Source organism: Camarhynchus parvulus, chromosome 27, assembly GCF_901933205.1.
Source record: "Camarhynchus parvulus chromosome 27, STF_HiC, whole genome shotgun sequence".
NCBI lineage: Eukaryota > Metazoa > Chordata > Aves > Passeriformes > Thraupidae > Camarhynchus > Camarhynchus parvulus.
Window position 1 is genome coordinate 4,706,746 of NC_044597.1, and position 12,554 is coordinate 4,719,299.

Below are 12,554 nucleotides of genomic sequence, written 5' to 3' on the forward strand. Positions count from 1 at the left end.
CCACCCCACGGACCCCTCCTACACCCCCGCGGGACAATTCCCCGTCTTCTTCCCGCCCTGATCCCCCCGGGATAGGACCCCCCCCTACCTGGCCCCTCTTTGGGATGGGACCCCCCCAGGAGAGAGGGGACCCCCAAGTTAGGAGCCTTTATGGGGTGAGACCCCCCCCCCCATGGCAGGACCCCGAGAGCGGCACCGGGACAGCCCCGCCCCCGCGGGGACACGGAGGGGAAGCCGCGGTGGCCGTGGGGACACGGCAGCATCGCCGCTTCCCCGCCGGGGGTGGCGGCCGCGGTTGTCACGGTCCCGACCTCGCCAAAGGTCACCGGGAGCCGCCGTGCCGGGAAATCCGGCCTGGGGGGCTGCAGGATGTCCTGTGTCCCCCGCCCCGTGTCCCCGCGCCCCTGTGCCGTGTCACCGGCACTGGAAAGAGTGACGGCAGCAGGGACTCGGCGGGCAGCGCTGCTGGCAGCGGCAGCTGACCCTGGCACAGGGACCTCCCTGTGCCCATCCCCTGTGCCCATCCCTTGTCCCCATCCCGAACCCCGGTACACACCCGGCACACACCGAGCCCTGGCACACACCGAGCTCCGGTACAAAAAGTAACCCTCCGGTACACACCCGGTACACACCGGGCTCCGGTACACACCGAGCCCCGGCACACACCCGGTACACACCCGTAACCCCGGCCCGTAAACCTCGTACACCGGTAACCGCAGAGCGTAACACGGTACACACCGCCACACACCCGGTACGCAGTACACACCGGTACACACGACTCGGACACACCGGACACTCACACACACCCTACACACCTACCACACCACCACCCCACACGTAGGGGGTACACACGGTACACACCGCACACACCGAGCCCGGTAACCGAGCTCCGGTACACCCGTACACGTACACGTACCACCGACACCACCGAGCCCCGGTACGCACCCGGTACACACCCGGCACACACCGAGCCCCGGTACGCACACACACCGAGCCCGACACACACCCGTACACACCCGGCACACACCGAGCCCCGGTACAGACCGAGCTCCGGTACACACCCGGTACACACCGAGCCCCGGTACCAGCCCACAACCGAGCCCCGGTACACACCCGGTACACACCCGGCACACACCGAGCCCCGGTACAGACCGGCTCCGACGCCCGGTACACCCCACCGAGCCTGTACACGACCCGGACACACCGAGCCCCGGTACACACCCGGCACACACCGAGCTCCGGCACACACCCGGTACACACCCGGCACACACCGAGCCCCGGTACAGACCGAGCTCCGGTACACACCCGGTAGCCCCGGTAACCCCAACACCGACGTACCACCACTCCAACACCGAACACCCGACACACCCCCCGTAAACCCGTACCACCCCACACACCGACCCCCGTACACACCGAGCTCCGGTACGCACCCGGTACACCCGATGCCACCCCCGGGACACCGCCTGCCCAGCCCCGCCGCCCGCTTCCATCCCCAATTCTGCCCGGCCCCGCGTCCCGCACCCGCTGCTGCCGCCAGGTGGTGCTGAGCGGGTGCTGAGCGGTGCTGAGCGGTGCTGAGCGGTGCTGAGTGGTGCTGAGCTGGTATCGAGCGGTGCTGAGCAGGAACTGAGTGTGTGCTGTGGGGTTGCTGAGGGGAGGCCGCTCGCACACGAGCCGCGCTACGGCCATCTCCATGGACGCTGCGGGCCGTGCTCAGCACCACTCGGTATCTGCTCAGCACCGCTCAGTATCTGCTCAGCACCACTCAGGACCGACTCAGCACCACTCAGTATCTGCCCTACAACTGCTCAGCACCATCCCAGCACCTGCTCAGCAACCGCTCAGCATCTGCTCAGCACCACCTCAGCTCGACTCAGCATCTGCACCGCACCACTCAGTACCACTCAGTATCTGCTCAGCACCCGCGCAGCAACTGCTCAGCACCACTGAGTGTCTGCTCAGCACCACCTCAGGAGCCACTCAGGACCCCCTGAGCATCGCCCCAGCATCACTCAACATCTGCTCAGCGCCGCTCAGCAACTGCTCAGCACCGCTCAGTATCTGCTCAGCACCACTGAGTGTCTGCTCAGCACCACCCCAGCACCCGCTCAGCATCTGCTCAGCACCACCTCAGGAGCCACTCAGGACCCCCTGAGCATCGCCCCAGCACCACTCAACATCTGCTCAGCACCGCTCAGCAACTGCTCAGCACCACTCGGTATCTGCTCACGACCCGCTCAGCATCTGCTCAGCAGCGCTCAGCACCCCCTGTCCCCATTCCCTGTCCCCATTCCCGGTCCCCTCCCCTGTCCCCATTCCCGGTCCCCTCCCCTGTCCCCACGCCTGCCCCGCCCCTCGCGCCCCGGTGACACCGATGACGTCACCGCGCGGTGTCATTGCTCCCAAAGGCCACGAGGTGACGCCATTGACCCAGCGATGCTCGGGGTGGGGGTGGTGGGCTGGGGGGGCATTGGGGGAGATTGAGGACCCCCCAATCCCAGCCCCCGCGCTGTGACAGCGCTGGGGGACGCGCGGGGACTCCCGGGGGCGCTGCCGGGCTCCGGGACCCCCCCCAGCCTTTTTGGGGGGCGTGTGGGGGAAACCCTTCAGCCTTTGGGGGGGTGTAGGGGGCACCCCCCGCCCTGTGGGGGACACTCGGGGGGTCCTGACCGGACCCTCTGCTCAGCCCTACCCGTGGGGCCCCCCAGAGACCCCCGGGTGCCCCAGAACAGCGATTTCTGCCCCCTCCCCGTGCCCCAGCTCCCCCAAACTGCCCCCCCAGCCCGGAGCTCCCGCATTTGGGGTTCCACAGGAGCCAGCCCGGCCCGGCAGCCCCCGGCAGCTCCAGAGCTCCCAGTCCCAGACTGGTCGGGGACTGGCCGGACCCGCTCCCCCTCCAGCCCGGCTCCCGCGCTGCCCTCCCCGGCCTCCAGCTCCACAACCGGCTTTTCCTGCCGCAGATGCCGCTCCCGGCGGGGCCCAGCCCTGGCGACAGCCCGGCTGGAGGGCGACAGCCAGGCTGGGGACCTGCGGATGGCCCAGCGGCTCCTGGGGACCCTGGGAACCTCCCAGGGAATCCCGGCGCAGCTCCCAGGGCTGGGCTGGGCTGCTCCCAGACACTTCTGTCCCCCTTGCAATGAATTCCTGGAATCCCCAGCCACAATTCCCACGTGGGAAGTGAGGCTGTGCCCTTCCCCCGGCTCCGGGATCACGCTTGGCCTCCTGCTCCCCTTGGGCATTCATCGCTCCTCTCTTTATTTCTGCCGATCTGTTTCTATTCTTTCCATTCCTTTCTGTTTCTATTTCTATTATTTCTATTTCTGTCCTTTTCCTGTTCTTGCTCTTACTCCTATTCCTATTTATTCCTATTCCTACTTCTAATCCTTTTCCCACTCATATTCCTGTTCTTTTTCCTATGTGTTCTTATTCCTCTTCCTATCCATTCCTATTCCTGTTTATCCACGCTCCTATTCTTATTCCCGTTCCTATTTATCCTTATTCCTATTCCTATTTATTCCTATTTCTATTCCTATCCTATTACGATTCTTATTCCTGTTCCTGTTCCCATTCCTGTTCCCGTTCTCATTCCCGTTCCCCTCTTCCCATTTCCCTCTCCAGCTCCTTTCCCATTCCCCATTTTTCCCCCTCGACCCCCGCGGTTCCGGCGGTGCCGGGATTCGAACCCGCAATCCGGGAGGTGCCGGGACTCGATCCCACAGCACGGGCGGTTCCGGCGGTGCCGGGATTCGAACCCACGGACCCCGGGGCGCGGCGCAGTTCCCGCCGTGGCCGCCAGGCGGAGCCGTTGCCCCGCGCGGCGGGACGGGCCGGGGGGACCCGGGGGGCACCGAGGGGACAATGCGGGGGGAGAGGGGGGGACACCACACACATGGGACAGAGGGGACACACGGGGGACAGGAGGGGACACACGGGGGACAGAAGGGGACACCCCCGCCCCGGTCACGGACCCAGCCTCCCCCCAGCCTCCCGGCTCCTGTCAGGGGAAGTTCCTGCCCGCAGCAGCAGAGACCCCTCCCCAAAAACAAAAGCCTCACTTGCAAAGCCCCCCCTGTCCCGGTGGCCCCCGGACAGCCCTGCGGGTGGCCGGGGGGGGGCGATCAGGGCTGGCCCGGGACCCCCGGCTGGGTCACGCTGCTGGGGGCCCTTGGGGCAGCAGAGGGGTCACGGCTCTGAGTGGCGGCGGGAGAGGCGCACAGAGCCCCGGGGGTGTCCCCCCAAAATCAGCGCTTGTCACTGCCCCGAGGTGCCCCTGGCACGGGGGGGAGCGTGGCAGGGTTGGGGGTACAGGAGGATCCTCCGGGGGGGCTCTGCCTGGGGGTTGTGGGAGCAGGGGAGAATTGGGGGGACCACAAACAAACCCCTAAAGCCCCCAGCCCCAAGCATGGATCCATCCCAGTCCCAAACCCCAAACCCCCTTCCCTGCCCCACAACAAACACCCCCAAACATCCTCCAAAAATCCCCCCACAGCCCCAAAGTCCCCTTGTAAACAGCCCCGTCCCGGCCCCCACAGTGTCCCCTGTGTCCCTGCAGACAGGGCTCTGCACACTTTATTTATTCCCTCACCCTCCTTCACCCACTCTTTGTTGTTTCTTGAGAGACAGAAAGAAAAAAAAAAAGAAGAAGAAGAAGGGAGAGAGAGAGAAGGGAAAAAAAAACCCACACAGGAGGAGGCAGGAGCCTATTTTGCCTCCCAGGCAATATTTCTGGAGCCAATCGGAATGCGCACCCACCCTGCCCTGCTCCCTAATTAAAGGCTTTAAGCAGGCGGCCGGGGCCGGAGGTTTGGGCACAGTCTCTCGGTGGCTCCTCGCGAAGCAGCAGCAGCAGCAGCAGCAGCAGCAGCAGCAGCAGCAGCAGCAGCAGCAGCAGCAGCAGCAGCAGCAGCAGCAGCAGCAGCGCGGATCCCGCTCGGGCCGCCAGGTTGGGGGGTCCCCGGCGCGGGCCGGCAGCCGCCCCCTCCCCGCTGCCCGCCATGAGCGGCTCTTTCGATAAGAAGCTCTCCAGCATCCTGACGGACCTCTCGGGCTCGCTGAGCTGCCATGCAGCCTCCAAGGACTCTCCCACCCTGCCGGAGTCCTCGGTCACCGACCTGGGCTACTACACGGGCCAGCACGACTACTACCCGGGCCAGCCGTACGGGCAGCCCGTGGGTCATTACCCCTACCCTCAGTTCAACCTCAACGGCATCGGAGCCGCCGGCACCTACTCGCCCAAATCCGAGTATTCCTACAGCCCCTCGTACCGCCAGTACGGGCACTTCAGGGAGCAGCAGCTCCCGGCGCAGGAGGCAGGTACGGACAGACAGAGGGACCGGCGGGACCGGGGCCGTGCCCGCCCCGCTGCTCCCGCGGGGCTCCGGAGGGGCCTCGGTGGGGTTTAAACCCTGGGCTTTTGGGGTTTTAACCCTGGGCTTTATGGGGTTTTAACCCTGGGCTTTATGGGGTTTTAACCCCTGGCTTTATGGGGTTTAAACCCTGGGCTTTATGGGGTTTTAACCCTGGGCTTTATGGGGTTTTACCCCCCTGGCTTTATGGGGTTTTACCCCCCTGACTTTGTGGGGTTTTACACCCCTGGCTTTATGGGGTTTTACACCCCGGGCTCTGTGGGGTTTTACCCCCCTGACTTCGTGGGGTTTTACCCCCGGGTTTTGTGGGGTTTTACCCCCCGACTTTGTGGGGTTTAAACGCCCTAGCTTTGTGGGCTTTTACACCCCTGACTTTGTGGGGCTTTAACCCTGGGCTTTATGGGGTTTCAACCCCCTCACTTTGTGGGGTTTTACCCCCCTGGCTTTGTGGGATTTAAACCCCGGGCTTTGTGGGGTTTTAATCCCAGGCCTTGTGGGCTTTACACCCCCCGATCTTCGTGGAGTTTTACCCCTCTGGAGTGTCCCCGCCTTGGGGACAGGGAGCTGCTGGCGGCTCTCGGGCCTCAGCCGTGCCCGTGGGGACACAGGGGGACCGATCCGTGCTGGATGCAGAGTCCCGGGAGTGTCCCAGAGGTTGTGGCAGGGGACGGGGCGATGCCAGCACCCCGAGCGGGGTGACACCGACCTGGGGACGGGGGTGACACCGACCTGGGGACGGGGGTGACACCGACCTGGGGACGGGGTGGCCACCCTGAGAGCCCTTCGCGCCTCACCCCGCACCCCCTCCCGCAGTGTCCGTGAAGGAGGAGCCGGAGCCCGAGGTGCGGATGGTCAACGGGAAGCCCAAGAAGATCCGCAAGCCCCGCACCATCTACTCCAGCTACCAGCTGGCCGCCCTGCAGCGCCGCTTCCAGAAGGCGCAGTACCTGGCGCTGCCCGAGCGCGCCGAGCTGGCCGCGCAGCTGGGGCTCACCCAGACCCAGGTGAGGCTGAACCCCCAGCCCCCGACACCCCAAATCCCTCCCCGACACCCCAAATCCCCCCCGCGGGCAGCAGAGGGGGAGCCCCAGCTGGCATCCCCCCCGTAAATCCTGGATTTGGGACGGGCTCGGCTCCCGGAGGGGTCACAGGGATGGAGCTCCCCCCTTGCTGGGGGTTGTGGGGTCCCCGGGTGAGATTTCCCTGTTGGAGGGAAAGCTGGAGAGGCGGCGGGGAGAGGAGACCCCAGCCGTGCCCCGCTCGGCAGTTTTGGGGTTTATCCCACTCCCTCTGGAGCCGGTCCCATCCCAGACCTCACTGCTGGGTTTGGGGTTTGGGGCTGGGTCCCGCCCCGGCACCCGGGCCAGTCCCGGGTCAGGGCACACCCGCTGTCCCAGGAATGTGGGGCACCAGTCCCGGCCGAGCCGGGCTGCTCGGGATGGGGCTCTGCCATCTCCACAGCAGCTCCTGACCCCAAATCCTGCCACAACAGGGACCTGAGGCTCCCCCCAGACTTCCCAAGGTCTCCCTGCCCCATCCCGCTCGGTTCGTGCAGGGAGAAGGGATTTGGGGACCGGTTCCACGCCCGTGTCCCCAGCGCTGGGGTGGCCCTGCAGGCTGGACTGGAAGAGCCGGGACGTGCGGGAAGGGCTTCTCCTCCTCCCGCGAGCCGCCCGCGTTCGGCGCCAAACCCTCTTGGGGCTCTTGGGGTCCCGCCTGGCTCGGGGACAAATCGTCCCCTTGGCTGTGCGGGGACAGCGCTGTCCCCGCAGCCCGCGACTCCCCCGCGCCCCATCGCGGTGCCCTCCCTGCCTCGGGGCCGGCGCCGGCGCCCTTGTGCCGCCCTTGGCCTTCCTCCTCCTCCTCCCTTGGGCGATGAAGCAATCGGGGACACTCGGCAAAGGGCTGACGGAGCGCGTCACCCGCTCCCAGAGGGACATCCTGTTTGGGTGACAAGCAGCGCCACCCCCGCCCCTCGCCCAGGGCGTCCAGCGCCGCCTCGCCCAGCGCGGGGACGCTCCCGACGCCCGGCGAGTGGCGTGACGGGCTCCTCGTGACGCCCGTGTCCCCAGAGGGGGCTCTGTGACACCCGCTGGCGCGTGGGTGCTGTCCCCAGAGCACGGGGTGTCCCTGTCCAGGGAACGTCCATGATGTGTCCATGGATGTCCACGGTGTGTCCATGGTGTGTCCCTGTCCATGGAGTGTCCGTGTCCCCATCCATGGTGTGTCCCTGTCCGGAGTGTCCGTGTCCCCCGTGACACTCACGCCAAGGGTGACATCCCATGTGGCCCATGACACCCCTGTCCCGAGCAGTTTCCTGCCACACACCGCGTGGGGTCCCCGTGATGTCCCTTCCCATGGCGCCTCATGTGTCACCTGTGTCCCTCGTCCTTTCCTACGTGCCAGAGTGTGTTTGGGGTCACCCCGACCCCCATGTCCCTTGTCCCTTCCCGTGTCTTTGGGGTCACTGTGACCCCCATGTCCCAGGCTGGTGCCAGTGTCCCCGTGACCCCAATATCCTTTCCTGTGTTTCTGGGCTGTCCATGACCCCCCTGTCTGGTGTCCCTACGATCCAAACCACGCCATCCCTGTCCCCTCCCGCCTCCTCCATTCCTCCCATTCCCTTTCCGGCTCTCTGACCCTTTTTCCCGTCCCCATCCCACCCTCCCATTTCTGCGCCAGGTTCTGACCCTTTTTCCTGTACCCATGCTTCCCATTCCCTCCCCACCTCTCTGACCCTTTTCCCTGTCCCCATCCCATGTTCTCATTCCCTCCCCACCTCTCTGACCCTTTTCCCTGTCCCCATCCCACCCTCCTGCCCCTCCCCACCTCTCTGACCCTTTTCCCTGTCCCCATCCCACCCTCCTGCTCCCTCCCCACCTCTCTGACCCTTTTCCCTGTCCCCATCCCATATTCTCATCCCCTCCCCATCTCTCTGACCCTTTTCCCTGTCCCCATCCCATATTCTCATCCCCTCCCCATCTCTCTGACCCTTCTCCCTCCTCCCCCCCAGGTGAAGATCTGGTTCCAGAACCGGCGCTCCAAGTTCAAGAAGCTCTACAAGAACGGCGAGGTGCCTCTGGAGCACAGCCCCAACAACAGCGACTCCATGGCCTGCAACTCTCCTCCATCGCCGGTGTGGGACAGTCCCGGCGCCGCCCGGACCCCGCTGCCGCAGCCGCTGCCCTACAGCTCCTCCCCGGGTTTCCTGGAGGAGCACAACCCCTGGTACCACCCCCAGAGCCTCAGCGGCCCCCACGGACCCCCCCAAGCGCAGGCGGCCCCCCCGATGCACCACCCGTCCCCCGGGCCCCCCAGCACGGGCGCCGTGTACTGACCACGGGCACCGAGGGCTCAGAGACGCTGCAAAACTCCTTGGCCTCCTTTTTTTTTTTTTGCTCCCCACACCTCGCCCCGTGGTTTGGTTTTGTCTCCTGATTTTTCCTAAAAAAAAAAAAAAACAACAAAAGCAACAAACCAAAGGAAAGCACCCCTAGAAATCCTCGCTCCTCGCTCATCTCAGCACCCAGAGGACTGCAAAGGCTGCGAAGCCTCCGCTCCCGGCGCAGGAAAAGCTGGAAAAATCCTTCTGAACTTTTGAATTTCCCCAATTTTTCCATCACTACCCCCTTTCACACCCCAACCCCGGAGATCCTCACCCCCAACCCCTCGCCGGAGCTTTGCCTGTCGGGGTGAGCCCGCCGGGCCGGAGGAGCTGTGTCACCTCTGTCGCGACAGAGCGACAGGGGCGTGTCTGTCCCCAGCGGAGAGCGGGGAGCTGCTCGGCCCTGGCTCCGCAATCGGGGGCGGTTTTGGGGCTCACGGACCCCTCACCCCAGCCGGAATCACCCGGGACGATGCTCAGACCAGAAGGTGGTGATTTAAAATTAAATAAAAAATTGAGGTTGGGGGGGGGGGCGTGCGTGGAGAGGGAAATATTTTAATATTTAAGCAGTTCAGGAATGGTTTTAAGTTATTGTTTGAAGAGAAAAACTCGTGTTCATCTCCGTTTTCTGGCTGTGCCTCCAGCTGTGGGTAAAGGAAAGGCGAAAATGCCTCTTTTTTAAGGAAATCGACGACTTATTTTAAAGGAAAAAAAAATAACCGAGCTCTTTCCTATTTTTTAAGAGAATAACGCTATTTTTTTAAGCAGAAAGTGCCGTTTTAAGGAGTGTTCATAGTGTTGTACAGTCCCGGGGATTATTTATGTTGCCTTCTATAAATAGGGGTGTTTTGGGGGGAAAAAAAGGGAGTGTACATAAGGTTCGTTTGTATAAAGTTGTTCCAAACCAAACTGGTTTCGGTCTGGGTTTATTTTTTTTTTTTTTTGTCTATAATTTTTCTTTTTTCCTAAGGAAAATCGCCCCCCCGGTTGATGGGAACCCCCCTCGGGTGTCCCTGAGTGTCCTTTGCTCCTTCCCCAGGCACCCAAAGCAGGGTTGGAAATGTTCACTAATAAAAGTTGTGAATTTAAAGCTCCAAACTCCGCTTTTTCCCCCGATTTCGGGAGGTTTTTGGGGAGCAGCGTTTGGGATTTTTCCACCTTGGGAAATGTGGATTTAAACCCCATTTTGGGGGACAGCTGGGCACGGGGTGGCACCGGGTGATGTTGCCTCACCCCAAACCCCACTTTGTCCTGCTGAGAGGGAATTTGGGGCAGGAAAAGGAAATTTTTTTCCAGTTTTCAGAGCATTCCCCAAACGGCCACGGGATCCCGGCGCTTCCTACTGGGACCAGTGAGCTCCCAGCCCTGCAGACTGGGATGGCGCCTGCCCTGCCCCGATGTCCCTTTTGGGGACACCGAGGTGGCGACAGGCCAAGCCCTCCCAAAACCCCAAAATCCCGTGGGATCCGCGCGTTCCCTGCGAGAGGCGCTGCGGGCTTGGGGCGCTCCCGTGACCCCCAGAGCCCCAAAGGGGTTGTCCGGGCTGTGGTGGCCTTGTCCTGCTGTCCCCAATGTCACCCTCGCCGTGTCAGGGCTGTGGGGTCCCCATCACCCCCCCAGCGCTGTCCCCATCAGCCCCAATGGCCGTGGGGACCCCAAACCCCGCTCGGTTCCCCTGGGGAGGCTCCAGCGCTGCAGCTGGGGACGCTGCCGGCTCTCGGTGTCCCCAGAGGTGTCCCCAGATGTGTCCCCAGATGTGTCCCCACATGTGTCCCCACATGTGTCCCCAGACGTGTCCCCACGCAGGGACAAGCTCCCACCTCGCCCCTAAATTCCCCCACAAGCCGCAGCCCCAAATCCCCGTTCCCAATCCCACGGGAGGAGGAGGAACCGGAGCCGCGAGCTGGCGTTTCGGAGGTTTTGGTTTAGATTTTATATATTTTTTTTAATTTTTTTTTTTCATTTAGAGGAGGAAAAAAAAGCCCCAGGAAGGCGGCGGGTTACATATCCAGGGATTATGTAAATCCCGGGTGCCGCGCTGCCCACGGCCGGGCGCGAACGCCGCTCCCAGCGCTGCCTGCGCATCGCGCTGGCCCGGGAACGCCCGGGACAAACCCGGGGGATCCGGGATAAACCCGGGGGGATCCGGGACAAACCTTGGGGTCTAAGGGATAAACCTGGGGGATCCGGGACAAACCCAGGGGGATCCCGGACAAACCCGGGGGCTCCGGGACAAACCCGGGGGGATCCGGGACAAACCTTGGGGTCTAAGGGACAAATCTGGGGGGATCCAGGACGAACCTCGGGGTTGGGGGGCTCCAGGACAAACCTGGGATGGCACGGCCGGGCTCCTGTGGGTCCCACGGTGGGGTGACAGTGCCAGGTGTGACAGTGCCAGGGGTGACAGTGCCAGGGGTGACAGTGCCAGGGGTGGCAGTGCCAGGTGTGACAGTGCCAGGTGTGACAGTGGCAGGGGTGGCAGTGCCGGGGGTGGCAGTGTCGGGGGTGGCAGTGATGGGGGTGTGCGGGGTGGCAGTGGGGTCGGGTGGCAGTGCGGGGGTGGCCGGGGGTGGCAGTGTCCCGCTGTCCCCCGGGCCCAGCAGAGCCCTCCCAGCGCGCTCTCGGCTCCTGCCCCGTTGCGACACCTGCAGCCCTTGCGTCACCCGGTGCCAGCCCCAGGAGCGGGGGCAGCGCCCGCCCACGGCCCGGCCTGGCAGCCCCAGCCCTGGAGCCGGGCCCGGCCCAGCCTCGGCTCACCCGGAGCCACGCCGGAGTCACGGGGCCAGCGGGGCACCGGGAGCGCCCCGAACACGGGACAGCCCCGCCCCCTTAGGGGCTCTGTCCCCATCACCCCGCCATGTCCTGAGGGGCACACGGAGGTGACACCGCCACCCAAAGCCACTCCCTTCCCTAAATCCTCACTAGGGAGGGTGGGCTCCATCCTCCGGGAAAATCCCACTGGGAGCATCACCCACCACGGGCTGGCCATGGATCCCAGCCCTGGGCTCCACAGCCCTGTGGGGACAGCTGGGGACACCCATCCATGGGATCGGCACCCTGGGGACAGCTGGGGACACCCATCCATGGGATCGGCACCCTGGGGACAGCTGGGGACACCCATCCGTGGGATCGGCACCCTGGGGACAGCTGGGGACACCCATCCCATGGGATCAGCACCCCAGAGCCCTCAGCTGAGGGACCAGAGCTCCCAGGATTGGGGACAGGGGGGTTCCCACTGCCACCAGCCCCGGACAGGCTCCCATCTCCACCCCAGCCCCGATCCCTGCCCTTGATCCCGACCCCTCAGGGGGGATGCAGGGATAACCCAACCCCAAGAGGTGCTGAAAGTGCAAAAGCAGAGCAGCTCCTGGATGGGGGCAGGAAGGGGCCCTTGGGCGGGGAATCGTGGAAGTGGGAATATCGGGAATGAGGATAATGGGGTGGAAATAGTGGGGGCCAGGATCACAGAGTGGGAATTTCAGGGGCCAGGATCATGGGGTGGGAAAATTGGAAACCAGGATCATGGAATGGGAATATCAGGAACCGAGATCATGGAGTGGGAATATCAGGAGCCAGGATCATGGAATGGGAATATCAGGAGCCAGGATCACTGGGTGTTTGTGCCAGGGGAGCTGGAGCTGCTGCCCCTCAGCCTGGGGAGCCCCAGTGGGGTCTGGCCCCCTCTGCAGGGCACAAACACAGAGCAGGGTTGAGAAAAGGGGGAAATAACCACGCGGAGAGGCAGGGAAATGACAAGGATGTATTTCCAGCCGGGTTCTGGCCTCTGGAAGCACAAAGCCAAA

General features: G+C 63.9%; 1 protein-coding gene across 1 annotated transcript; it reads left to right on the plus strand.

Moving 5' to 3' along the window:
• Nucleotides 1–4,856: 4,856 nt before the first annotated feature.
• On the plus strand, nt 4,857–8,777 carry DLX3 (distal-less homeobox 3). Its single transcript, XM_030966345.1, has 3 exons — nt 4,857–5,313; nt 6,180–6,370; nt 8,380–8,777. Exons 1-3 carry the CDS (start codon nt 4,995–4,997, stop codon nt 8,701–8,703), a joined length of 834 nt encoding a protein of 277 aa, XP_030822205.1. The 5' UTR covers nt 4,857–4,994; the 3' UTR covers nt 8,704–8,777.
• The last annotated feature ends 3,777 nt before the right edge of the window (nt 8,778–12,554 follow it).